This window comes from Periplaneta americana, chromosome 2 (genome assembly GCF_040183065.1).
Source record: "Periplaneta americana isolate PAMFEO1 chromosome 2, P.americana_PAMFEO1_priV1, whole genome shotgun sequence".
Taxonomy (NCBI): domain Eukaryota; kingdom Metazoa; phylum Arthropoda; class Insecta; order Blattodea; family Blattidae; genus Periplaneta; species Periplaneta americana.
The window spans coordinates 31,545,111-31,573,109 of record NC_091118.1 but is presented as its reverse complement, the minus strand read 5'-3'; the positions used below and the strand labels follow the sequence as shown (position 1 = coordinate 31,573,109).

General features: G+C 37.2%; 1 protein-coding gene across 1 annotated transcript; it reads right to left on the bottom strand.

The window, feature by feature from the left end:
• Positions 1-4: 4 nt before the first annotated feature.
• Positions 5-27,781, bottom strand: LOC138691826 (UDP-glucosyltransferase 2-like). The gene is made up of 5 exons (XM_069814317.1): positions 27,682-27,781; positions 12,521-13,330; positions 6,984-7,200; positions 6,603-6,822; positions 5-1,481 (listed from the first exon to the last, which is right to left on the bottom strand). The coding sequence occupies exons 2-5, from the start codon at positions 13,328-13,330 to the stop codon at positions 1,142-1,144; spliced, it is 1,587 nt and encodes a 528-aa protein (XP_069670418.1). The 5' UTR covers positions 27,682-27,781; the 3' UTR covers positions 5-1,141.
• Between the last annotated feature and the right edge of the window lie 218 nt (positions 27,782-27,999).

Below are 27,999 nucleotides of genomic sequence, written 5' to 3'. Positions count from 1 at the left end.
GTAGTAGTAGTAATAACAATAATAATAGTGTATTGTGTCGAAGTTAAGGCCATCAGGTCTTCTCTTCCAATTACCCAGAAACAAAAGCAGCTGATACAATTTGCAATACCGGTAGTACAATTTAATAATTACAGACTAATATTTAAAGAACATTAAAATATGATATAATGATATAAGCACAAGTTGAGTAAAATACAGTAATGCAAATATACCAAATAGTAATTGCAATATAATATATGTCTTAGAAGTTATATTCAATGAATATGCAAGTGGTAAGTGAACCAGTTTTCCAAACTAAAAGAATTACGTAAAATATAACACTACAATACTGAGGAAAATTACATATACACACATACACACAAAGGAGAATTAAAAATCAATAAGGAACAAAGAAAACATTTTCAGTAAATATGAGTAAAATAGATTTAGTGGCAAGTAGTTAATGCCAAAAGGACACAATTGAATGTAGGGTCCATTATCACTCCATTATTGTTTCACAAAATTGATTTCGTCGATTCCAACGATATTCCCAGAATCGCGCCACATTTATCCTTCATATCTCTGTGATAAATTGTTATATGAGGGGTTCACAACCAGAGTGGACCAAGTACATCTGGAATGGTTCTGAGATATTGAGTCTTAAAGTTCCTGGCTAACGCTTAGCAACCTTCACCTTCCATAGGAAATGCTGCCCTCTGTGGAGTAACAAATGACTTATGGACTTTTTTTGTTATGGCAATGAATAAATCTAAGTATTGTTCATCCGAGATTGTAATAATCCACAAACTGATCACTGGTGAACTTAGTACACTCTGGTTGTGAGCCCCTCATATTATAGTAATATATTTTAAGACGTGTATTTTCTTTCAGTGCATTTAAAAACCGGATAAACTTAGTAGTTGGCTACTGCAGCCCATACCCAAGTAATGTAGTCTCTAATTTTACTATCGATATAAGTTATCACTATGTTGGCATGGCTCTGTACGGCCCGGTGTACTACCTGCGAGCTGTACGATCATTTTGGGCTGGTAATTGAATAACTGAATAAAGCCAATTACAGTTGAAACCGAAAATGAAGAAAGTTTTTTGAAAAATGTGATAGTTAGGGGTGTAGATAGGTGAAGAAATGTGTTCCATTCCATTACTTTGACGGGTTTGTATTTTTCGTAGCTTTTTCAAAGAAAGACTTAGGGAACGAATGGTTCTTGACTGCAGCATGTGATACATTACCGGTCACCAGTTTTAGCATTATTTTAAAACTGTAGAATATCATAAATCCCACAATTATTGCAAAGCCAATAATCACAAGTATGACGTCCAGTAGCAGATATTGGTACCAAGTCAGATCTAGTGCTGCAGATCGCAGATGTGGCGCTCCACGATGTCTGATGACGTACTCTGTCCAGTAGATGGCAGTGTCCAGCGCCGATTGCGGACGATCTCTGAACAGCTGTGACAGACGCTTGGCGTTTGTACGGTAACTGAAACAAGCAGTCCGAAGATCATGCAAAACGTTTTAAGTAACTTACTTATCTTGCTTCAGGAACATTGTACAGCTGTTGAAAAAAAGTGGCCGCATTCGTGAAAATCGAATATTTTCTAAGCCCACTTCGGATAACGATGATGTTACATGACGCATGCACTTTTATAAAAACAGTTTCGGAACTAAGATTTTTAAGCAGGAGTCATTAACTTCTGCGTCTCGTAGAATAGCGGTAGTGTGTGTGCTTAATGATTCGAAGGTTGTGAGTTCAAGCCTTGTTGGAGTTATCATTTTATTTGTTTTCATTCGATAGCGATATAAATAATATTCTGGTTATCATTTATATTCTGTTATCGTTCTTTAGCGTTACAAATAATATGCAAGTTATTTTATTTTGTTATCGTTCGATAGCTATATAAATAATATTCAAGTTATCATTTGTATCCTGTTATCTTCTTTAGCGATATAAATAATATTTAATTTATCATTTGTATTCTGTTATTCTTCTTTAGCGATATAAATAATATTCAAGTTATCATTTATACTCTGTTATCGTTCTTTAGCTTTACATACACAGTGATTCGAAAGTCGGGCGACATAGGGCACCCCATTATTAATGTAAGTACAAAAAAAATTGTTTCAAATAAATGTTTTAGATATTGGTACGTGTAGTTCATGTGCAAAATTTAAAGAAAATCGTAAGAGCCATTTTGAGAAAATTCCAACAAACATGTTCGCGTTTCAAGTAAAGTACCAGTTTGGTTAGGGGAAACGCATCCATTACGTAGGTGTCACATCTCTGGAGAGTACGAAACTCAAATTAGAAATGTGGTTTGGGTCGCGCGCCGTAATTAATAAATTGTGGTTTTTGTGTTTAGAATCACAATGGCAAACGGAAACATTTTGGAACATTTGAAACATTAATGGAATCACACTCTCTTCAAAGTTTATCTTCAGAGTGCAGTGTACACTTCAGTGCACATCCTGGATGGACTCACACTCACTTTGAGGATCGACTTCACTGATGTTTGCTGAATTTTACAACTACGCAAGGGTGCATGGGTTCATTCAGTTAGCTACCCTGTCCTCTGTTTACTAGATATTGAAACGATACTAGAACGAAAGTAGATTTTAAAACTGAGAATCGAATTAAACATTCTCCTGAAAAAGGGCCTATATACTTGTGGACCCATTTTCCGGCTACTCCCTCAATTGTCATGACGTTATCTTTTTTCCATCATGACCCGTACGGAAATCCTTTTAGAATACTCAGGCCAGAACATCCAATTTAGGCCAGTGTCAGTGGCCCTTAGAATTAAAAATATTTGACTCTGAAGTGTGGTGTGATTGGCTAAGACTATGATTTATGAATAAACTGTATCCTTGGAATGTTGTTTCGAATGAACAGAATCGAGCTCTGCTTGAAATTTGCAATGTTTACAGGGAAACCGTCAGTGAACGCCATCTGTTATCATAAATTCCACCAAGTGCCTGCCTCCATATTAGACGTCGGTAACTCATTGCACCACGGTGCACGGCCTGCTCGTCCTCAGCGGCGACCTGTTTCAATTGCATACTGCAACGTTAGAAATGCTGAAAGTATTATTATGCGATAGAATAGTTAGAATGGAGTTTTGTATCTATTTGTATTGCACAATTGAAATTATTAACAATTTATTTTCTTGATTCCTTTAACAATGCTGCTAAGTTCGAAACCAAGTAATGATGATGATGATGATGATAACAATAATAATAATAATAATAATAATAATAATTGGAATAACAATGATAATAGTAACAATTATAGCGGCGGTTGTGGTGGTGGTGGTCGTAATCGTCGCCATGGTGGTGTTAGTAGTAGTAGTAGTAGTAATAGTGGTAGTAGTGGTGGTGGTGGTGGTGTTAGTAGCTGTGTTAGTAGTAGTACTAGTGGTGGTGTTAGTAGCAGTGTTAGTAGTAATAGTAGTAGTAGTATTAGTAGTGGTGGTGTTAGTTGCAGTGTTAGTAGTAGTGGTGGTGTTAGTAGCCGTGTTAGTAGTAGTAGTGGTAGTAGTAGTAGTGGTGGTGTTAGTAGCAGTGTTAGGTGTAGTAGTGGCGGTGTTAGTAGCAGTGTTAGTAGTAGTAGTATTAGTAGTGGTGGTGTTAGTTGCAGTGTTAGTAGTAGTAGTGGTAGTAGTAGTAGTGGTGGTGTTAGTTGCAGTGTTAGTATTAGTAGTGGTAGTAGTAGTAGTAGTGGTGGTGTTAATAGCAGTGTTAGTAGTAGTAGTGGTAGTAGTAGTAGTGGTGGTGTTAGTAGCAGTATTAGTAGTAGTAGTGGTAGTAGTAGTGGTGGTGGTGTTAGTAGCAGTGTTAGTAGTAGTAGTAGTGGCGGTGTTAGTAGCAGCGTTAGTAGTAGTAGTATTAGTAGTGGTGGTGTTAGTAGCAGTGTTAGTAGTAGTAGTGGTATTAGTAGTAGCAGTGTTAGTAGTAGTAGTATTACTAGTGTTAGCGTTAGTAACAATGTTAGTAGTAGTGGTAGTAGTAGTGGTGGTGTTAGTAGCAGTGTTAGTAGTAGTAGTAGTGGCGGTGTTAGTAGCAGCGTTAGTAGTAGTATTAGTAGTGGTGGTGTTAGTAGTTGTAGTAGTAGTATTAGTAGTGGTGGTGTTAGTAGCAGTGTTAGTAGTAGTAGTGGTATTAGTGGTGGAGGTGTTAGTAGCAGTGTTAGTAGTAGTAATAGTGGTAGTATTAGTTGTAGTGGTGTTAGTAGCAGTGTTAGTAGTAGTAGTAGCAGTATTAGTAGTAGTAGTAGTGGTGGTGTTAGTAGCAGTGTTAGCAATGTTAGTAGTAGTAGTAGTAGTAGTGGTGGTGTTAGTAGCAGTGATAGTAGTAGTAGTGGTGGTGTTAGTAGCAGTGTTAGTAGTAGTAGTAGTGGTGGTGTTAGTAGTAGTAGTTTTATTAGTGGTGGTCGTGGTGGTTGTGTTAGTAGTAGTAGTAGTAGTAGTAGTAGTGGTGATATAGGAGCGGTGGTGGTGGTGGTGGTAGTGTAGTAGTAGTAGTAGTAGTAGTAGTAGTAGTAGTAGTGGTTGTATTAGTAGTGTTATTGGCAGTAATGATATTGACAGTACTAGTAGTGATATAGGAACGTGGTGGTGATGTTAGTAGTAGTAGTGGTGGTGCTGGTGGTAGCAGTAGTAGTGGCAGCAGTAGTAGTATTAGTAGTAGTGACAGTAGTAGTAGTAGTAGTAGTAGTAACAGTATTGTATCACTCACGAGGTAGTAGAAAGGCCAAACTTAAATAGCATTCTTGCAAAATGTAACCCTTAATTTAGTATCACTCTGCAAATCATTAACTTGTAACCTTAGTTAATTATGAACATCATGATAACCCACAGAATATGATGTTCAAAACTTCTGAAACCTTTTTCCAATTTAGCCGCGTTTTTTAAATTACACTTCAAACTCCTCTCTTAATTGTCTGAGCATTTTGTCGCAGTATTAAACGGAAGATCAGAGCCTACTAGTTCTGCTCAGGGCTATAGAAGGACTATAGCCCTGAGTTCTGCTTACGGAGTAGTGTAAAAGTTCTATCCCGCTTGTGTTAAATTTACCAAATTCATTTCACTTTTTCTCTGCAATTATTGAAAGATATGTAATGAAATTTTATAGAACATAGATGCATATCTTGTAAGTTCACTTACCTTTCATCATCAAGATATAATTTCTATAAAGCAAACTGTACTATTTATAATTTGTTGCCATTTTTATGTAATTTTTTATCTTTTATCATACGAATTATTTGTCATAACTCTACCGCAGTTTTCTTTACCACAATAATGTTGTGAATGAGTGATAACATCTTCAGAGTTGTAGCTTAAGCATTTTCTAACAACGTGGGAAACTTGTGGAAGAAAATATAGTTTGTGCGAGATCGTGCGTATTTGCTTCGTTTCCGCACAAAACCAATCCACGGAAAGTCTAAAATTCCACATTCGGTATTCCCAACCTAACACATATGACAATTTCCCTCTTCTTACCGCTTAAGTGACATATTGATTTTACTGCTTTAGGCTTTTAACATTATCTTTAGAGACGTTCAATATAGTAATAATTATAAATTGGAAACTTACCACTGCAATTTCACCTAAATTGCACTGCTAATTATTGTTTTTAAATATGTACAAAAATTAAGTAAACTCTACAACTCCACTAAAGTTACTGCATTCGTGATGCAAGTAACATTAAGGAAGCTGTGAAAAAATCAACAAGATTCCAGACTCATCATAGACTGGGGGAAAAAAGACAGACGTATATCACGGCCTGCAGGAGTATAGTAAACACAGAAAACATTTTAAAGCAACAATATTGAAGATAGATATTTTTGTTTTGCAAATTTGCCGTCATTGAACAGAAACCAAGATGGAGATTTCATTGCAACGAATTAGAAATTCCTCTTTCAGGTATGTAATAAACGATTTTCGCACAAAATAATGTACGATACACGAGTGGTATGTTTTCTTTCAATTCTCGGAAATTAAAGAAGCACAACTACATTTCGCTTTTTCAAACTTTTCCTCGAACATGAAAACTTCAACATACCGCTCTTGTAACGCATATTACTATTCTCAGAAATCGCAGTTAACGATATGTTGTTTTATAATGTGGCAACTTTCATGGTTTGTTACAGTCTTGAAAACAAAACAATAAGCCACGTGAAAGGAAACAAATTTTACCAGCGTAAGCAGCATAGTTTTCACTATAATTGAAGACAAATCATAGCCTTCTAGAGCGATTATTTCCTGAGTTATTGAATTTTAACTGAAGAAGTGGTAAAAAATGGCTCGTGGAATAACTACAAAAATTATTAAAATACTTAAAATCAACCACCTTTATTGTAGAATGTATCATATTAAACAGAAAATTGCAAAAATTAATAAAATAATAAAAATGAAAAATAATTTTTCCCCAACGCTTTTCATTCTCTTCTTCTCTTAAAACTATAAATAGACACGGTATTGGGAATATGTGAAATTCCATCATTGGTGTCCTACTTATTTCCCAATGCCGAGTAAACCGAGATAAATTTTCTACTGCACATGGATTTAAATCATTCTTCATGAAATTTCCAAGATGATTATCTCACCTCGGTTCATGCATTACTTTCTTTAGAGCCTTGAGGACGTTCTCTGTTGTGATGGAGTCGTAATCCAGCTGCACTGCCACTCCTTTGGACACGCAGTTCTTGACGTTGAGTGGCTGATCGTGTAACATGGGTATACCTATCATGGGAACGCCGGCATAAATAGCTTCTTGAATTCCCAGAAGTCCGCCATGAGTTATGAAGACTCGGACGTTGGGATGTTCTGAAAACGAAGAAAGTTCGTGTTATTTTGTGGTCAAATTTAATGTTCAAACAGAACTAACAATTGCGCGCTCTGTTAGGATGTTCAAGAGTCGGCCCAAATGTTGCTTCAGCATGTGTGCATAAGAAAGTGTGTATCCTGTACGCTGATATGATACTTACTCAGTACTTCAAGCTGTGGGAACCAAGTTCCAATCTTGACATTTGTCGGAAGTCCGGAAATGTTTCCAATCTTCCACAGAACACGCTGAGGTAACTGTGAGAAAGCGTCGATGAATGCCCGCATCTTGGTTTCTGTGAAGGTTTCACTACGAATCATTGTTCCCAGAGAAAAGTAGATGACTCCTTCTTTGGCGTCATTGAGGTACGTCTGCAAGTCCTATAGGCCAAGAAAAGGTTCATTTAATTGCAGTGGTCTTTCACCTTACCGAAAAGAAGGTGATACCCGCTGTATATTTATACACTACCTGCCACAAACGGCAATATCGCGGCGCGGTAAGATTGCCAGCAATTCAAGTTTGATTCATATTTTTCTTTGTAGTAAGTATTAAGAAATATTCTGGAATCATTCTTATATGCAGAACAAAATATTATTTTAAGAATATAACAATGTAAGATTTATTCGGAAGTTTTCAAAATATAGTGAATATTGTTATTTCTTCTCCTAAATCTTCATACTCTACGACAGGTTTGCTCAAAATTGTAAAAGCGCCGATTACACGGATGATGCTGCACTGCATAACACACACAGTGTACGAACTGGGCTCCGCAACTACATTGCAGCACCGTCTGTGGCATCGCTCTCACACTCTTACAAATATGGATAATAAACTGAACTTCAAAAAGGAAAGAATATACACTGTAGTATTCAGTTATTATATTCTGTATTATATTTAACATAGTTATGATATTATTATATCTTAGATAATGTTATTTTCATATTCCACCATACATTGCTTGAATACTTCGTGACTGCTTGAATACTTTGTGACCTCGTAGAGTGTAAGAGAAGGCCCTATGGCCTTAACTCTGCCAGTATAAATAAAGAATTTTTATTACATTGCGGTCTGTTCAACATGTGGATTCTTTTCTGCAAGTAATCGGAAATCTATTTCCAACGAATTTACTCAATGCGCAGCTGGCTCAAAAGATGCTCATCTGTTAATCGGGATCTATGTTTGGATTTAGCAACTTTCATTCTCTAAAATAGTTTTCTTCGCACACATACGTCGAGGCAAAGGTAGCGAATAAGCTCATCTTGGGATATTTCGTTTTGTTAATTTTTTAATACTTCTGTGCTTGTCAAGTCATATTCTCTGCATTTAGTTCTCAATCCTACGTTACTTTGTAGGCCTAAATCAATTAACTCGTCCTGGAACTGCACTCTCACGGATTGTACTAAATTTACTACGAAAGGATTAACAAAAAGATTAATATCACTTTCCATACGTCTAAAATCACTAAATCTGTGTTCTGTGAATTCAAATTCGAGTTGTTCCAGTACACAAATATAATTAACTATATTTTGTTCGGCACCATACATCTCTTTACAAGTTCACCATCCGTGAAGGGTTTTAATGCCTTAGCTAATTCCCAAAACACTACATAACTTGCCCCTAAACCTACTTTAAATTCTTCAACTCTCTTCAATGTTTGACCTTTCATTAAGTGCTTTCAATTCTTGAAAATGTAGTGCTTCTGAAAAATTATCTTATCATAACATATATTTCTGTTTTAAATAAAATCACCACCACAATAATAATAATAATAATAATAATAATAATAATAATAATAATAATAACAATACTACTACTACTACTACTACTACTACTACTAATAATAATAATAATAACAACAACAACGTTGGTATATGAATACATATTAGAGAAAACAGCTTCCCTGTCACTTCGGGATGTTCTGGATGGCAGAGCGTATAATGTCATTTTATGTTGTTCAGTAGTATTCCTGACAGTACCTTACAACATAGTAAACACTTTACCGAACGCAAAACAATATGGTATATGTCGTTTGCTTACAGAAGGTTTTGACTCAGTCATTGTCCCGCACTGTACGTACGTCACTAAGTACTTGAACTGCCTTCTGCAGTCATCCCTCGAGCTTCGAACGAGGAACAGCACGCTCTAAATTCGAAGGTTATGATTACAGAACGTAATCGCGAGTCAGAGATTGAGCATACCTGCTCTACGGAGTGGCGGATTCGATACTAGCCTTAAGATCTGAGCTACGAGAACTCAAAGCCGGGTGAAGGAATGGATTTGGGAAGAGTTTAAATTCTGTGAATGAGTTTGTTTGGAAATAGAGTATTTATTTCTTTATTTATTCATTCTTGCAGAGTTAAGGCCAACAGTATGAATAAAATTGCAAGACTGCTGTCTTAGATTTATGATCTGACAGAGGGTCTCAGAGAAGTGGAGTGAAAGCCTCAATAGTGAAAGAAATGTCTCTATAGTGAAGTAAAAGAATGTGTAGTGATGTTCAAGGTTAGTGGTGAAGTGAAAGTATGTGTGGTGTAGTAAAAGGCTCTTTGGCTACGTAAAATTTCTATGGTGAAGTAAAAGTCTCTGTGGAGAAGTAAAAGTCTCTGTGCTGAAGCATAAATTTCTGTGACTATGTAAAAGCCTTTGTGATAAAGAAAAGGTCCCTGTGGTGGAATAAAAGTACTTTTGATTTGAAGTAAAAGTGGTAAAGTAAACGCCTTTGTATTCAAGCAAAAGTCCTTTTGATTTGAAGTAAAAGTGGTAAAGTAAAAGTCTTTATGTTGAAGAAGAAGTCTTTGTGGTGGTGTAAAAAGTCTGTTTGGTTTTAAGTAAAAGTGGTATTGCAAAAGCCTTTGTGTTGAAGCAGAATTCTTTTTGGAGAAGTAAAAACATTTGTGATGAAGTAAAAGTTTCTATGGTGAAGCAAAAGTCTCTGTGATGGAGTGAAGGTCTCTGTGATGAAGCAGATGTTTCTAGGATAAAGTAAACGTCTTTTTGGTAAAGCAGAAGCCTCTGTGATGAACTAAAAGCCTCTTTGATGAAGCAGAAGTATATGTGATGGAGTAAAAGTCTCTGTGGTGAAGTAGAAATCTTTGTGGTGCGGAAAAGTGTCTTTGGCTTTAAGTAAAAGCCTCTGTGCTAAAGTAAAAGTTTCTGTGGTGTTGTGAAAGCGGAATGAATGATTCTGTAATGTAGTAAAAGACTCTTCGGTTAAGTGAAAGTCTCTGTGGTGGAGTAAAAGTCTCTGCAGTTAAGCAAAGGTCTCTATGGTGGAGTAAAATTCTCTGTAGTGAAATAAAATTCTCTGTGGCTTTAAGTAAAAATCTGTGTGGGTTTTTAGAAAAAGTCACAGTGGTGGAGTTAAAGTTTCTGTAGTAAAACAAAAAATCTGTGGTTTTAAGTAAAAGTCTGTGTAGTATTAAGGAAAAGTCTGTGAAGTGGAGCGAAAATCTCTGTAATGAAATAAAAATCTATATGGTTTTAAGTAAAGTTCTGTGCTGTTTTAAGTAAGAGTCTGTGTGGTTTGATATAAAAATTTGCGTCGATTTGAGCAAAACCTTTTTGGTGAAGTAAAAGTCTCTGTGATGAAACAAAAATCTCTCGGTTTCAAGTACATTAACAACCTGTGTGGGTTTAAGTAAAAGTCTGTGTGGTTTTAAATGAAAGTCTGCGTCGATTTAAGCAAAAGCCTTTACGGTGGATGAAAAGTCTCTGTGGTGAAATAAAAATCTCTGTGCTTTCAAGTACAGTACTAATCTGTGTGAGTTTAGGTGAAAGTCTTTGTCGTTTTAAGCAAACGTCTCTGTGGTGAAATAAAAATCTTTGTGGTTTTAAGCAAAAGTCTCTGTAGAGGAGTAAAACTCTCTGTAGGGAAATAAAAATATCTGTGGCTCCAAGTAAGCCTGTGTGCATTTAAGCAAAAGTCTTGTGGTGGAGTATCTTTATTGTTAAGCAAATACTGTAATTAGCAGGGAAGTAAAAGTATATTTGCTTAAGTATATTTTTGTGGTGAAGTAAATAGTGTCTATGTGAAATAAACCTTTTCAATTGCTAATAGTTTTGTCTGTAGTTTTCACTTCGAGGAACTTCTTTAGTTGAAAAGTTGCATTTTTTAAAGAGAAAGAAACTCCTCCTTTTGCTGTTTTGCAAACGAGTGAGTGTTTGGTTAACTTTGCGAAATAAACTTACAATAATTATGTAACACAGATGCGTATATGTAATAATTAAATATATTTGTTAAGTTATAATTTTTCCGAAATACAAATTAAAATTAATTTTTATAGTTCACATATACTACATCATTCAATAAATGAAACCCAATCGTCCATAATAGAAATAAATAAATAAATAAAATTTACCGCTTATTCCTATTCACGGTTGTCAACACAATTCTTTCACTAAGATATCAGTTGGAATCGTGGTTCCTTTGAAGCTTTTCTCAAAATCGCCCGATGAATTATAAATCGTTTTGGAAGTAAGTATAGTCTGCAAGGGATGTATGCAATGCAAGAACTGACCACTTTCCTCATGGTATCGTCTTGAAGTTTTATTGAAATATCGTCACACATTGCCCTTTCTTTTGAGTTTTGTCGAGAATTCAACCTTCAAAGACACCGTGCCATTTCTAACTATAAGAGAATAATGGTCTGGAATACAAATGTCAAGCAAATGCTTCCCATTTGCTTAAAACCAGGAAGTATTTTCGGAGAAAAATTTCTGAAGAAGAGAATGGCATCACTGTGTTCCGAATTTTAAGATGACGTCACTGATGCTCTACCTGTGTCGCACAGGTTCCATCAGCTTGCAGAGGTGATGGCAGTCTCCATCAGCGTCATCAGTGAATTTGATTGGTTCTTGTATAGGACGGGAATTAGCAGACGAATGACATCGTGCACTGTTGTGTCATGGCGGTGTGTTTTGCTGTATTGTTTGTAATGAGCACAACGTAAAAACAATATCTTAATGGCTGATGAGCGAACACTTCAACGGACCAGGAAATAAATTGTTTATGCTTTCTTTTCTTTGAACGAGATGACGGTACGGAAATTTCGCAAAACCTTGCTAGCGTAGCACAGACAATAACTTGTACAGCCGCCATGATAGCTATCGAACCTTCCAGCAATTTTGTTCCTATTTCGCTGCAGCGTGACGTCACTGTTGTCCACCAGTCCGGTAAGATTCGGAATACGCGTGGTGGTGGTGGTGGTGGTGGTGGTGGTGGTGGTGGTGAACTAACTATATCTGTCGTTACACTATCCACAGAGTCTCAGTTAACCTTTTGTCTCGTGTAATAAAGATATTTTCTTAGAAACTTTGTCATAGTCAAATTTCAGCAAGAAACATATTTTATTAATAGTGTTTTTGTAAACTAACACTTCTTAGTCCACATAAATATGATTATGGTTCTTGGCCAACATTAATTATTGCAGTGAAACGTAGGCCTATATACCAATTATGAAAAAAAAAACTCTGTCCAGAAATGTTATGTCCTATAGGAAATTTTTCAGCCCCTAATAGACCGAAATATTACCACGAAAATCTTTAAATACGAGTCCTGCTTATGCAGGGTTGCGGATATTTCTACCTTTATCTTTCGTCTCCGATATAATAGAAAGGAATGATTTGTGACGATTTTAAAATCCGATTCTTGATTATTAAATCAATTGTGAACATAATTCGCCATATGTTCTGTACACTTACCTCTGGCAACTTTCCATCGCTGTTTATATGCAATCCACCTATTTCCTGAAACGTCGGAACTGCAGGTCTGGCAGTGTTGATTGAGAAGTGGCTGTTCACCAGGATGAGACTTGTACTCTGCTGTAATTCGTGTATCGACGGACAATCTTTACCAAAGTTCTGTTTCAGCATTTCTTCTGTGGGTATATCGAATACAGTGTAATACCAGATATTTAAACCCCAGTACGACAATGTATTTACCAATCTTTCCCAGAAATTCATTTTATCTGTGAAAGGGACAAATAAATTGGGTATATACGCTGGGTTTTCAGGGTTACCAATCCTATGCCCTAACCATGGCAGACTTACACTGGTTGCAATGTAGACGAGCGGGATTTTGAAACGATGGGAAAAGCCTATCAAACAGTCCGGTCCAAGAAGATGTGTGATCATGACATCGTATGTTGTGTTGCTGTTCATGAGGTTCAAGATGTTTTGATTGTTGAACAAATTGCGGCAAGAGTCTAGCAGTTTGTTTTTGAAATAAGTGAGAAATTGAAGGAATCTCATTCCCTTGATCTGTTGTACGGACACATCCTGCAACAGGGCAGTACTAGCGATGCTGAAGTCTGTATAGTTGGACACCGGCTTGTTCAGAGGATAGTGGCCGTAGACATCCACGTGGTGGCCTCGGGCTGCCAGGGCCTTGAAGTACGTGTGAAACACGACGTATTGGCTGCGTCCTGAGTAGTTGATGAGGCCCAGGATCCTCGCAGCTTCCGAGATCCAGATAGGCAGTGCACAGATGAAGAGAACGTGCGAAAGCTTCATCTGCGAACAATCGGATTAGTGAAAGAGTAATACTGGTAGTAGTAGTAGTAGTAGTAGTAATAATAATAATAATAATAATAATAATAATAATAATAATAATAGTAATAATAATAATAATAATAATAATAGTAATAATCATAATAATAAAAAATAAAGTAATAATAATAATGATAATAATAATAATAGTAATATAATTACAGGTTTCCTGCAACAATGATAAATACAGGACGGACCGCTCGATTGTATCTAATTTCAATTGTATGTGACTGGTAAACGGTTGAAGATAGAAACCTGCAGTAACGTTTATATGAGTTGGAAGGTCCGGGGTTCGATCCCAGATGGTGACAGGAATTTTCTCTTTGCCAAACTTTCAGAACGGCCCCGAGGTACACTCAGCCTCCTATAAAATTGAGTACCGTGTCTTTCCCGGGGGTAAAAGGCGGTCAGAGCGTAGTGCAGACCACACCACCTCATTCTAGTGCCGAGGTCATGGAAAGCATGGGGCTTTACCTCCATGCCCCTTAAGTGCCTTCATGGCATGTTACGGGGATACCTTTACCTTTTACCTTTAACGTTTATATGAAAGGGAACCTCAACAATTTTCGAACATCACCATATCTCTACGTGAGCTCCAGCTGTCACTGTGACGATATCGAGGCAATGAACGATTTTTTGTCAAGCAAGTTGGAGCATGTCTTCTGGAATGCTCTCAATAGTCTCTGTGATGCGCTCTCGAAGATCACGAAGATCTCTGACTGGGGTGGCGTACACTTTATTTTTGACGTAGCCCCAGAGAAAGAAATCGAGCGGTGTTAAATTCGGAGATCTCGGGGGCCAAGCGATCGGTCGTCCACTACCAATCCAACGGCCAGAGAACACGTTGTATAAATTCGTACGAACGTCATTGAACCAGTGTGCAGGAGCGCCATCTTGCTGGAAAAGAATGTTAGGCTGCAAGTGTTGAATTAGTGGAAAGAGGAACTGCTCCAGCATGTCAAGTTATGTGATACCACACACAGTTTTCTCGGTTAAAAAAAACGGTCCAATGACCTGCTGCTGTTACAACCCGCCCCACATATTTAACTTGGGACTATCACGAACGTGCTCTTGTATAGCGTGAGGATTATGTGATCCCCAGATCCGCACATTATGCCGGTTTACTTTACCTGACACATGGAACGTGGCTTCGCCCCAGAAGAAAATCTTGGACATAAAATTAGGATCAGCGCCGAGACGGTCTAGCATCGTATTGGCGAATTCCACTCGTATGTGTTTGTCATCCGGCTCCAGGCGTTTGTATGACTTCAGATAAACAAACTTCACTTTGTATGTTATACGTAGGCTACATGCGCAGTATCAGTATGAGAATTTCAGTGCGGTTTGTTTTGACGCATATTGTATTATCTGGTACTACGTGAAAGGACGTCCACATAGCTGTTTTCGTAACTGAAGTATCTGCTGTCATATTTACGATAAAATTTAAATGAATAGCCTACCGTTCTGCTGCGATAGTTTCCGTGGTTTTTGATCAGGCGGCCGGTGTTAAGCCTTGGTTTCTCTGAGTCGAGCATGCGAGTTGCAATGTGCGAGGTGGGCCTCGCAACTCGCATGCGTCGGTTCAGAAAAACACAGGCTTAGCACTTCCGGCGTAATCAGCAGACAGCGGATTTTCGGTTCCGATATTGAAGTTTAGGTTTACGTCAGTTGCATGGATGCCATTGAAGGAAGTGCTGCGCTCTCTCCGTACGCCAAGGGACATGACGTCGTGTCCCTGTGTAGGGGCCGAAAATGCGCTGTCTGATGAAATCAGTGAAGAAGTTTTGAAGTTTTTTTTTACTGGAGGGTTGAATATATCTCTTGTTTAATGATTACCCTGTATTATCTACGCTGTGGACGTACGTCGTGTATCCACATCCAGGAAGGCCCATTTTGTGTAGTTGTCTAAATTTCGGTTTAGAAAATAAATCATTCTCGTAGCATAGAAGGACGGAATGTGATAAACAGGCTTCGAGAGTTCGGATCCAATAGAGCAGTTCAGTGGGAAATCCGCATAACGGTGTACTGAGTATAGTGGTAAAGCGTACAGTGGGTGGGGGTACTGTGGAATGAATGCCAACAAATACGCAAAGGAAAACGCTCTGGATTTGAAGGTTCTGATGAATAATTTGGTTTTCATACAAACTGTGTCTGAAACTATTGCACGGTTAGAAAAGTAAGAGCAAGAGATGCCGGAAGCCCTCAAATTAATTTAGAAAATGATGCAGAGAATTAATGAGACATCAAGTACACCGGTTACTGAACGTGTAAAACAGAAGTGGAAATCAATTTTATGTAAAAATAACGGATATGGAACATTGTGTAACATAAATAGCAAATTAGTGGACATAGTCACCCGATAATAAAGGACTGTCTCTTAGAGACTGCAATGATGTTAGGTTTTTTTTTCGTTTTGCTCCTATCACGTCATGCGACGTAGAGCACAGCTTTCTACAGTACAAACTTTGGCAGATAACCGAAAAAGATTTAGGCCTACGTTTGAGACACTGAGAATGTATATTGTAGTAGGTACATTGCAATTCGGTACTGTAACTGCACTTCCTAAAGACGACCAATAGGATAAATGAAAAAATTAAAATTGCTACATGCTTATTTCCACCAATAACACTGTGTATAATTAAACACAAATGCTTATAAAAGACAGGAGAATAAATGCTTTTCACATTCTTTTGACATTATCATTGTGTAATGTATATTTACTTTCAGAATGTACATATGTGTGTACCGTACTCTACTCTAAATAGCAACGTTGTTACCTCAACACATCTCTATCTACCTGCAGCGAGTCAACAACCTATAGTGTATGCACAATAAACTTATTGTATCGGGTCCAAAGTCTCGAAGCCTGGTGATAAAGCATCTGTCATCAGCACAGTACACTCTCGGGCCAGCATCTATTACAAGCAAGCACGCTAGTGCATTCATGGATGCAGACGAGTAAGCTGTGTTGCAGTGGCGGCTTTTCGTACCAGAAAGTTACGTAACTCGTTAGTGCAGTTCAGCAATAATTAGTAGAGTCCTGCATTTGGTTACTTTGAGTACAAGTTAGATACACATGGATCATACTACGTAGCTTGGAACGGAGATCTCTGACTCGTCTGGCGGCTTCATTTCGTGTGTTTACATCTGTTTATTCGTATAGGTCAGTATAGGTACTGATCAATGAGAATGTACTCACATATAAAATATACTGTCAAGTGTATTTAACAGCAAACAAAATAATATTTATATAAAGCCATATTATGGACAACAGAAGATTATTCTCGTAATAAGTAAAACGCAACTACTGGATGTTCATTTCAAAGTATGTCATGACGTCACTGTTGTTGGGTCACCGATTGAAGCGAGTTTCAGCTTATATGTTAGAGAAGTTGCCTATTATTTAAGGCGTTCTTCAATCTGAACTTGAGAACGTGTACGGTATAACTTGATCATCAAAACTAGGAACTTATAACCCTCAGTACTACACAAGACATCGTACACCTTTGTTCCTCTTCTCATAGCTATCTGCCAAATTTGTTTTCACGCTGTTCATCCTGGTTATGACGCGAGTGCATCATCATAAATGAACTACCTCTCAGCAATAAGTAAAAGTAATTAGGAACAGTCGGGAGATTACCCAAGATTTCGATACTGTATCCAAAAGAAGACGAATTTAAGAAAAAAATAAAATAAAATAACTTGAACGTCGTAGCAACAGATGGCGGTCTGTACGGTCTGTGTGCTACCATAACCTCTTTCGAACTGTGTTTTGCGCCGGCAAGTCGTACGCAGGGTATTTGTTATCATCGGTTGCGTACGGCAACATTCCACAATACAAATCAAATGCTCCGTGTCCATGTTGACCGTCGAAGTTAATGTCAACAAATATGTAAGTAATCGTCTTAACCCTCTCCCCATATCCCGACAGTACGTATTTGCAAACAGTTCACATTCCTGCCACTACCGGCGTTACCGTACGTATCGGTACGTACTCTTCAGAATGAACGCCGTACTTGCTAGGCAACTTCTCTACCTCATAAGTTATACACCTCTTCGGAAGTGTAGGAAGATTGAATTCTCTAGGCTCATCGGCTAGCCACATGACGGCATACAGCGAGCCATGACACACTTTGAACTGAACACCGAGTAGATTCTATATAAGTTAGACCTACTTTTTTGTTTCACAATGTATTTTTCACCCAAAAAGTAAAAGCTAATGCTCATTATTTTTCGCCTATGTACAGAGTTTTGAATATTTAAATTGCGCTTTTTAAAATAAATAGATATATTTTATCAAAGCGGAATGAGTTTAGAAGTAAATAATATGATAGTTTATTGAAAAAATTGAAATTTCAATATCCACAATTAAAAATGAGTTACGCCTCATATTGAAATATTATATTAAATACAGGGTGTTTCCGAGGTGGTGTTACAAACTTTCAGGGATGATGGCGAAGGGCACATGTATCAATTTGAGGTAAGGAACCATGGTCCGGAAATGACCGAGTCGAAAGTTAAAAGCAAAAATAGTTGTGTGGAAATGGAATTGTAATTTGGCACCACGTGCCCTCCTTCCGTTAACTTTGGAACAGTCGTGGAAAAATGATATGGGCCGGATGTCTCCTACGTGGGTACTTTACCCGATACAATCTGTAAGCTTGGCTACTGTTCCCATTGGCCATCCGTATTCGAAAATCAGGTCTGCTTATTCCGCTCCCGTGCACCCCTCCATTTCTATCATATTAAATTTATTAGGCTTGCATTATGTTTAAATGCACGTGCCTTTTCAAGACTGACCTGCTTGTACTGTGCTGCTTGTTACCATGCCCAGAAATGGTATGAGCAAATGAACTACCAATAATATATCAGAAACGAACAAGTCCTTTTCTTGATATAAGAAACGATCCTACGAGCGTGCCTAGTTTAGGTTTGGGTTAAGTTTTCCTTGTCTGAAGGAAGAAGTGTTCATACTTCTGCCTCATCCATGAAAATGATAGGTATGGAGAAAATATACCAGGTGTTTCAGACCACGCGTATCAGCATTTTTTCTCGAAAAAAATATGCTACTGGTTGTCCATAAAAAGTTTTGATAACTAAAACCTATGTAAAGAATCGATTGGTGGTAGTGCCATTTCCCGTAACAAACTGGAAGTAGGAGTACCTACGGTCAATTTCGAAATTTAAAATGAGAACATGGGTCATTGAAGGTCCCATTGGAAAGTACTTTTAAAAAGAAACGACTTTTACTGAAACTATTTTTCCTAAATTTTATTGTTTATTCACAAAGCAACAAAAATGGTATTTTTTGAGAAATGTATGTTGTTTATGTACGTACATTCTTCATAGTAAGTGTTCAAAATGTCCGCCACCCTGTGGAAAATAATGTTCTAATCTCCTCCTAGCATCCGTGATTGCACGGAGACCTTCAGCACAGCTGAGACACATACAGATTTCTCAACATCTTTGTTTCATATCTTCTCTAGTTGTTGGATGCACCTGGTAGAACATGCCTTTAATTCTCCCCCACAAGAAGATGTCATTTGGAGCGAAGTAAGGAGATCGGGCAGGCCAGGCTACTGGTCCTCTTCGTCCAATTCACCGAAGGGGAATAATAACCGGTTAATAACTCACCGAGCAGTACGTGAAATGTGAGGCGGTCAGTTGCTCTGCTGAAGCCACATCGTTAATCGAAGCGCAAGGGGAATATCATGAAGCAACTGGTGCAAAATGTTTCGGAGGAAGCGTGAGTTCTACATTCAAGTTCTCAAAAAAGTATGATCCTATGACTCGGTGTCCGAGGAGGCCACACCACGTGTTGAGGCTCCACACGTGCTGGTTATACACTTCACGTAGCCAGTGTGGATTAACCGGAGACCAATAATGGGCATTGTAGAGATTCACCGACCATTACTTTTGAAAGTTGTCTCATCAGTCCACAGAATTCTGAGCTCTAAATCACAGCTCGTGTTTGGAAACCAATTGCAGAAATCAACACGAGTCTGGAAGTCATGTCCCCCAAGTTCCTGATGGAGATAAATATGATATGAATTAAAGTAGTTGTCTTTGAGAATTCTAAACATTGCATTATGATACAATCCTAAGTCACGGGCAATCCTTCTTGTGGGGGAGAATTAAAGACATACAGGTAGTCTACCAGGTGCGTCCAACAAATAGAGAAGACATGAAACAAAGAATTAGACAAGACACACCATGTATGTCTGTAAGCTGTGCTGAAGGGCAGTCACGGATGTTAGGAGAATATCAGAACATTCTTTAGCACAGGGTGGCGGACGTTTTGATAACTTACTATGAAGAATGTACTTACATAAACAACATGCAACATTTGTCAGAAAATATCATATTTATTGCTTTGTGAGTAAACAACAATAAAAGTTAGAAAAAATGTTTCAGTAAAAGTTTGTTTCTTTTTAAAAGTAGTTTCCAATGGCACCTTCAATGACCCATGTTCTCACTTTAAATTTCGAAGTTGACCACAGGTACGCCTACTTCGGTTTGTTATGGGAAATGGTACTATCACCATCTATTATTTACGTAGGTTTCAGTTATCAAAATTTTTATGAACAACCTGTATCATATAGTTTTGGAGAAAAAGAGGCAGATATGTGTGGTCTGAAACACCCGGTATATTAAAACTATTTAACAAGATCTAATAGGCCTACCGGATTTTCAAAAATAAATTATATAATAATAATTAATGAATGATGAATACTAATTCCAAGAAAGCAGTTCATAATTGAGGGGTTCGGAATTAAAACATGTTAAGTGACGTTTTACTGTTTTGAAGTTATTAGGTAGTTTTTTTAGTAGGTTATTTTACGACGCTTTATCAACATCTAGGTTATTTAGCGTCTGAATGAGATGAAGGTGATAATGCCAGTGAAATGAGTCCGGGGTCCAGCACCGAAAGTTACCCAGCATTTGCTCGTATAGGGTTGAGGGAAAACCCCGGAAAAAACCTCAACCAGGTAACTTGCCCCTACCGGGAATCGAACCCGGGCCACCTGGTTTCACGGCCAGACTCGCTAACCGTTACTCCACAGGTGTGGACTATTAGGTAGTTAAACATGTATGCAACAATTTGTATAGTTACAAGAAAAGTAAAATCTGTTGAGATATTGGAAAACTGACTACTGCATTAGGCGCAGAATGTAAGATAACAATGAGCTACATATTTCATTTTTGACCAAAATGTCAGTTACCATGTTTTACGCTCAAATCCCTCAATTGCAACACTTGCAGTGAATGTCTACATATATTTATGGTTGTAAATTGTATTACAACCCTTTAAATCATTAAATAATATAAAGTAAGCACTATTCTCTTCGAGTACATTACCTAGATATCACGCTGTCTATTTTTCTTTCTTCTTGAGCGGTGGACGTCTGGGTCTCTTGCATCACTCGGGTACTTCTCGTTTCTTTAATGCCATGTTCAATGCCTTGATTATTATAAATGTACTTGTCCTTACATAATACTCAAGAGCAAAGGAATTTATTGTGGGGCATTTTATTTTAAATTTCTCTGAAAGATGCTGCATAACTCTGGGCGACTTATTACTAGGGTTCGGATTTATAGCTTTTGACCTATTGTTTCATACTTCTAAACTCATAATTTACTCGTTTATATGACGTCATTCCATTTTCGACCAATGAAGTGTAATGAAATATTGAATTCCAACTAATCACAGTCAAACATCGCGATAATTTCTGCAGCTAGATTTATCGCTATCAATTTATCGCATGATCGTTCTTTTGTTTAGTTGGTCTAGTCAACTGTTTCCCCTTAAATCTATGAGCATGAATCCATTAAGATGCATCTACACGGTTAAACTTTTCTCTCAGCTTTACGCATTCAAGCAATGAATGCAAGATTGATATTTAATATTAATATATTTACGCAGTGAAGACGACGTTTAAAACGGCGCACCATGTAGACACAAATCTTCATGCATCTCAATTGAATCCTAGATCATATAAGTAAATATGATTGAACGTAGGTTTTGAACTTGATTCTTTCAATATTCTTCCCAGATTGCATGTATACGCGCATTGAAAATTGAACTGTGTAGATGCAGCTTTTGTCATGTTCACACTACAGTGAGATATAGCTGTCTCCACACATATTATATAGTTCTTAGTTATCGGTGTAGTGTGCAATGTAACGATGAAGTACTAAATAAATTACGAAATTATACTTCCACATCTACATCTTCATCTTCTAATTCCATGTCCATTGTAGGCTATCTGAAGAAAATTACACTCCTTCATTCAGATTTGATAACTGCGTTTTCAACAATTCTTCATTTAATTAATGTATCAATCAGGTTACTGTAATTATATTATAAAATTTTAAATTAAATTATGATTTCAGCAGATAATTAAAATGTTTTTAGGTTATAATAACAAGAGGAAAGTGCAGTACATGTAATTAACATTGTTAAACCTGTATTTCGCTTTTCGCAATTGGCATTACTGAATAACATCCAATTTCTTTATTGCAGTAATCGATATTCATCTATTTCAACTTCACAATGTCTGAATAGGTTAAGTATTCGTAAATATACAATTATTAATATTTTGTAATCGAATTTTAGGGATATATTATTCACATTTTTTTTTATTCACGAAATAATCCTAATAAATGTCACTCGAGGTCTGAGATTTCCTAGATAAATCTCAGACCTCTCGTGACTTCCGAATCATGGTCATAACAGTCATATATGTAAATTCTGTTGAACCTAAAAGAAATTAGATTAGATCTTGAGAACTAAAAAAATCTAAATCATAATTAATATGTAATATTCTATATTTACCACGCTTTATATAAATATATCTAGAAATTTCAATATATCTTACAATTGTTGTTCTCTTCTGCACTGCAGAAAGCGACCCAATCTGCGATCTTAACTCCTTTAGTGTTGTGTTGTTGTTTTGGATAAAATGGTTAACAGGGAATTCCATCATTCTTTATATAGCAGGCAGTCCCTCAGAGGCTTCACTTTCTCAAGGGCAATGATTGGAACTGTAGGCCCCGTATTTTGGAATTTCCACTTGTCGCAGATAAGACATGCCTGTAGAAGGGTTTGAAATGACTGGAATTCCTCTTGAGGTGAATGAACTGCGAAAAAGTCGCATTATTGAAATTCGTGAAGTTTTCGGGCATGTTCCCTGATAGAAGACTGTGATAATGCGTGTGCGAGTACGAGCTGTGAAGTTTTCTGGATTTCTGTGCAGTCTGTCTTATTCTGGTACTTCTGGTGTTAACAGTGAATTTTTATATTTTGTATTTTGTTAAGCTATGTTAAAACAAGTGAAATAACATTTATTACAACAGTGGATTGGAAATGGTACCATCTTTACCACCGATGGGGAAGTTATGTTATTTAAATTTGACTGTAAGCGTACATTTTTAACAATCAGGATGTTTTTTTCGATCCCTTTCATAGTTTGGACAAAAAACCTAAAACAACCTATTTCATCAATTCCAATAACCTAAAATTAACTTCTTAAAAACCTAAAAATCCAGTCCCTACTTATTAATATCACGTCCATGAAAATTCGCGAATTCTTCTTCATGAGCCAGCACAGTTTTTAGCCAGTTGTATATCTGTTTAATCAACCTTTCCCGCGACACCGAAGACGGCCTGTTCGAGTTCTGAGCAGGGCATTGTTCAGTGGGCTTGTCGTATTGGAGTGAAATATCAGGATTCTTCTTTTTTTAATTGGTACATTGTATACATAACCTGCAAGGAATTGAAATAACTCCTCTTTCACGGGATTCTGATCTACAGTGATGTTTACATGAGACTGACAATCCTGCAAAATTGTCCTGTAAGCTGTTCAGTGCTTGAAACTAATTCTTCATCTTTCTCCAATCTCTCACACTCCGTTATTTGTGTTGAGTAATTATGTCATTAGGAAAGTTCAGGATAACACAGAGGGTTTGGAATTGAATGGGTTACATCAGCTTCTTGTCTATGCGGATGACGTGAATATGTTAGGAGAAAATCCACAAACGATTAGGGAAAACACTGAAATTCTACTTGAAGCAAGTAAAGCGATAGGCTTGGAAGTAAATCCCGAAAAGACTAAGTATATGATTATGTCTCGTGACCAGAATATTGTACGAAATGGAAATATAAAAATTGGAGATTTATCCTTTGAAGAGGTGGAAAAATTCAAATATCTTGGAGCAACAGTAACAAATATAAATGACACTCGGAAGGAAATTAAGCGCAGAATAAATATGAGAAATGCCTGTTATTATTCGGTTGAGAAGCTTTTGTCATCTAGTCTGCTGTCAAAAAATCTGAAAGTTAGAATTTATAAAACAATTATATTAGCGGTTGTTCAGTAATAGTTGTGAAGCTTGGACTCTCACTTTGAGAGAGGAACAGAGATTAAGGGTGTTTGAGAATAAGGTTCTTAGGAAAATATTTGGGGCTAAAACGGATGAAGTTACAGGAGAATGGAGAGAGTTACACAACGCAGAGCTGCACGCATTGTATTATTCACCTGACATAATTAGGAACATTAAATCCAGACGCTTGAGATGGGCAGGGCATGTAGCACGTATGGGCGAATCCAGAAATGCATATAGCGTGTAGTTGGGAGGCCGGCGGGAAAAAGACCTTTGGGGAGGCCGAGATGTAGATGGGAGGATAATATTAAAATGGATTTGAGGGAGGTGGGATATGATGGTAGAGACTGGATTAATCTTGCTCAGGATAGGGATCAATGGCGGGCTTATGTGAGGGCGGCAATGAACCTCCGGGATCCTTAAAAGCCAATAAGCAAGTAAGTAATTATGTTCATTGTCCCTGTTCTGATCATTTTCGTCTTTACTTGAGAGCATATCGGCACCTCTTGATTCTCTTCTCATCTATACAATTTGTGACAAATATATCTGATGCATTGTGCCCGATAAGAAGGGATTTAACTTCGTTGTAACTGCAGTTGGTGAAGGGTCATCGTAAAAGTAACCTAGGCCTCTTATTTGGGAAAAATAGCTTCCATTGGCGTCCTGGCTACACTTAGAAGCTAATAGATAAGTGTAACCATTTTATTTGAGGTCATTGTATACTCTTTCAGATTCCTAATGGATACGAGAAAACCTGTCTGAAAGGGTAAAACGTCGGCTTTCCTTCCACACGCATATTTGAACACAACTCTGCAAGCAAATAAAGTGCTAGATTTTGTTCTTCTTCGAAGTTCATGCCATGCGCACTTCCCAGGAATCCTCGAATTAAGCACATCGAAACCATTATTGATAATTCTGATGAAATCCTGATGAATTTTGTGCTACGCGACCGCAATGTCCAAAATAACCTTGTGCGCAATGTGCCTATGTGGCCGTAATTTTTTAAATAACCTTGTGCGCAATGTAAATATGCGACCGTAATGTCCAAAATAACCTTGTGCGCAATGTAAATATGCGACCGTAATGTCTGAAATAACCTTGTGCGCTATGTGCCTATGCGGCCGTAATTTTTAAAATAACCTTGTGCGCAATGTAAATATGCGACCGTAATGTCCAAAATAACCTTGTGCGCAATGTAAATATGCGACCGTAATGTCTAAAATAACCTTGTGCGCAATGTGCCTATGCGGCCGTAATTTTTAAAATAACCTTGTGCGCAATGTAAATATGCGACCGTAATGTCCAAAATAACCTTGTGCGCAATGTAAATATGCGACCGTAATGTCTAAAATAACCTTGTGCGCAATGTGCCTATGCGGCCGTAATTTTTAAAATAACCTTGTGCGCAATGTAAATATGCGACCGTAATGTCTAAAATAACCTTGTGCGCAATGTGCCTATGCGGCCGTAATTTTTAAAATAACCTTGTGCGCAATGTAAATATGCGACCGTAATGTCCAAAATAACCTTGTGCGCAATGTAAATATGCGACCGTAATGTCTAAAATAACCTTGTGCGCTATGTGCCTATGCGGCCGTAATTTTTAAAATAGCCTTGTGCGCAATGTAAATATGCGACCGTAATGTCCAAAATAACCTTGTGCGCAATGTAAATATGCGACCGTAATGTCTAAAATAACCTTGTGCGCAATGTGCCTATGCGGCCGTAATTTTTAAAATAACCTTGTGCGCAATGTAAATATGCGACCGTAATGTCCAAAATAACCTTGTGCGCAATGTAAATATGCGACCGTAATGTCTAAAATAACCTTGTGCGCTATGAGCCTATGCGGCCGTAATTTTTAAAATAACCTTGTGCGCAATGTAAATATGCGACCGTAATGTCCAAAATAACCTTGTGCGCAATGTAAATATGCGACCGTAATGTCTAAAATAACCTTGTGCGCAATGTGCCTATGCGGCCGTAATTTTTAAAATAACCTTGTGCGCAATGTAAATATGCGACCGTAATGTCCAAAATAACCTTGTGCGCAATGTAAATATGCGACCGTAATGTCCAAAATAACCTTGTGCGCAATGTAAATATGCGACCGTAATGTCTAAACTAACCTTGTGCGCTATGTGCCTATGCGGCCGTAATTTTTAAAATAATCTTGTGCACTATGTGCCTATGCGACCGTAATGTATATAATAAAGTTGTGCGCTATGTAACTGTGCTACCATAATGTTTGAAACAATCTTGTGCGCTTGTGCCTTTGCCGCCATAATCTATACTAATAATAAATCTGTAGCCGAAATTTTTCTGGTAATTTTCGATTTTCCAAAAATAAGTGGTCCAAACATATATAATTAACCGCCCTGAAACCGAAAATCGCTTTCTTGACATTTTTATTTGTGTGTCTGTCTGTCTGTCTGTCTGTCTGTCTGTCTGGATGTTTGTTACCTTTTCACGCGATAATGGCTGAACCGATGCATATGAAAATTGGAATATAAATTAAGTTAGTTGTAACTTAGAATTTAGGCTATATTGGATTCAAAATACATTATATAAAAGGGGATTATAAGAGGGCTTGAATTAAATAAATCGCAAAATCTCCCTTACTATTAATTTTCATGAAAAATATTACATATCAAAAGTTTCTTTAAAAATAATTTCCGATAAGTTTTATTCCATGCAAAATTTTGGTAGGACTGATATTTAATGAGATAAATGAGTTTCAAAATTACAATAATAATGCCATCTTAAGGCGGTGTAATGAAATAAAAAAAAAATGACTTCGTCTATAAGGGGCCTTGGACAACAAGAATCGAAAGCTATGAAACATAGCCTACAGATAATGTTTCTGTGTTTGTATGAAGTGATATCGGAAGCTAAATTAACCGATTTGTATAATTAATTATTAATTCAACATTGGAAAGTGTAGTTTCTCTGGATGGACATAATGCTAAGCATATGATGTTATTACAGTAACTTCTGAGTGAATCGAGGACAGGTAAGATTAAAATAGCTTCTTATGCACAGAAAACTTGATAGACATTCGTTTCCTGTATTTCCTAAAATAATTTTTATGACCAAATGAGTGGTCTCTGGATCAAAATGATTGCATTTTAATTTTTTTAATACAATTTAAATTAAGTAACATAATAAACGATTTATCCTTCTATCAAACACGAATGTTCCCTGGATCAAATGCCCTACTTTAATTATGTAATTACTTTATATTTATTTCTAACGGGTGCAGCGGAGTGCACTGGTACGGCTAGTATCTAAAATAATCTTCTGCACTATGTGACTATGCAACCGTAATGTCTGAAATAACCTTTTCGATATGTTGGTATGCGACCGTGATGTCTAAAATAGTCTTGTGCGCTATGTGTCAATGCGACCATAATGTTCAAAATAACGGTGTGCGTAATGTAACTATTTGAAATGGTAAAATCTTAAATTTTTTTGCCCAATGTAGCCTGCCCCGTCGTGTTACGCTAATTCTCAAAATAACAGAATTTGATCATCTCAGAATTTATATGCAGTGGGGGAAAAAAAACTGGATCCATAGAAAATAGACGAGTGGTGTGATTCCTGAATTCACTCATGTACAGTGTTCTGCCCAAGGGCAGGTATTTCACTGCAAACTCAACATTCTCCAATCTTTCCTATTTTCCGCCTTCCTTCATTATTGACCCTATTTATAAAAAAATTACTGTTTTGATATTCTCTTTCCAATTACTGGAGCGTCTATTGTCGGACATTGAAGAAACATTGTCACTGGAAGGATTCATAAGATTTAAATATGCGCCATTAACATCTGTTGTAGCTCAAATTTCTTTTCCTCAGTACAAATCAGTTTTTTGAAGCAACAAAGAATAATTTGTTTTCAAGCTTTAAAACGATGGCTGTTATATACACTGTACCTTTCCGTAAGAGGAGAAGAGCTGGCTAACGACTTCGTACGATACGAGGCGAGGAGCTTCTGATCAGTGATACAGTCTGAACACAAATGAAATACAAGAGTAGCCACTATAACAGCGGAATAGGTTGAGGAAGACTTACCTTTCCGTAAGGTGATAGTAGGTGATAGACTCATAGCGATAATACCCAGTATTTCAACGCCCAACAGCTGTAATATGCAGTTTGTAATATATTGACTTCGAAAAACAACTTAGTTTTAACCTTTTGTGCACATTGAGTCACTTCCCACAGACTGTCATGTGAAATTTAGAGTCCCATAA

What these genes read in the sequence shown, in the direction of transcription:
- LOC138691826 (XM_069814317.1), bottom strand. Translation starts at nt 13,330, where the DNA reads ATGAAGCTTTCGCACGTTCTCTTCATCTGTGCACTGCCTATCTGGATC. An exon ending in GCGATGGAAAGTTGCCAGAG is followed by an intron (nt 7,201 to 12,520) that starts GTAAGTGTACAG and finishes CTTGGCCTATAG; the next exon opens with GACTTGCAGACGTACCTCAA. An exon ending in CCCACAGCTTGAAGTACTGA is followed by an intron (nt 6,823 to 6,983) that starts GTAAGTATCATA and finishes CTTCGTTTTCAG; the next exon opens with AACATCCCAACGTCCGAGTC.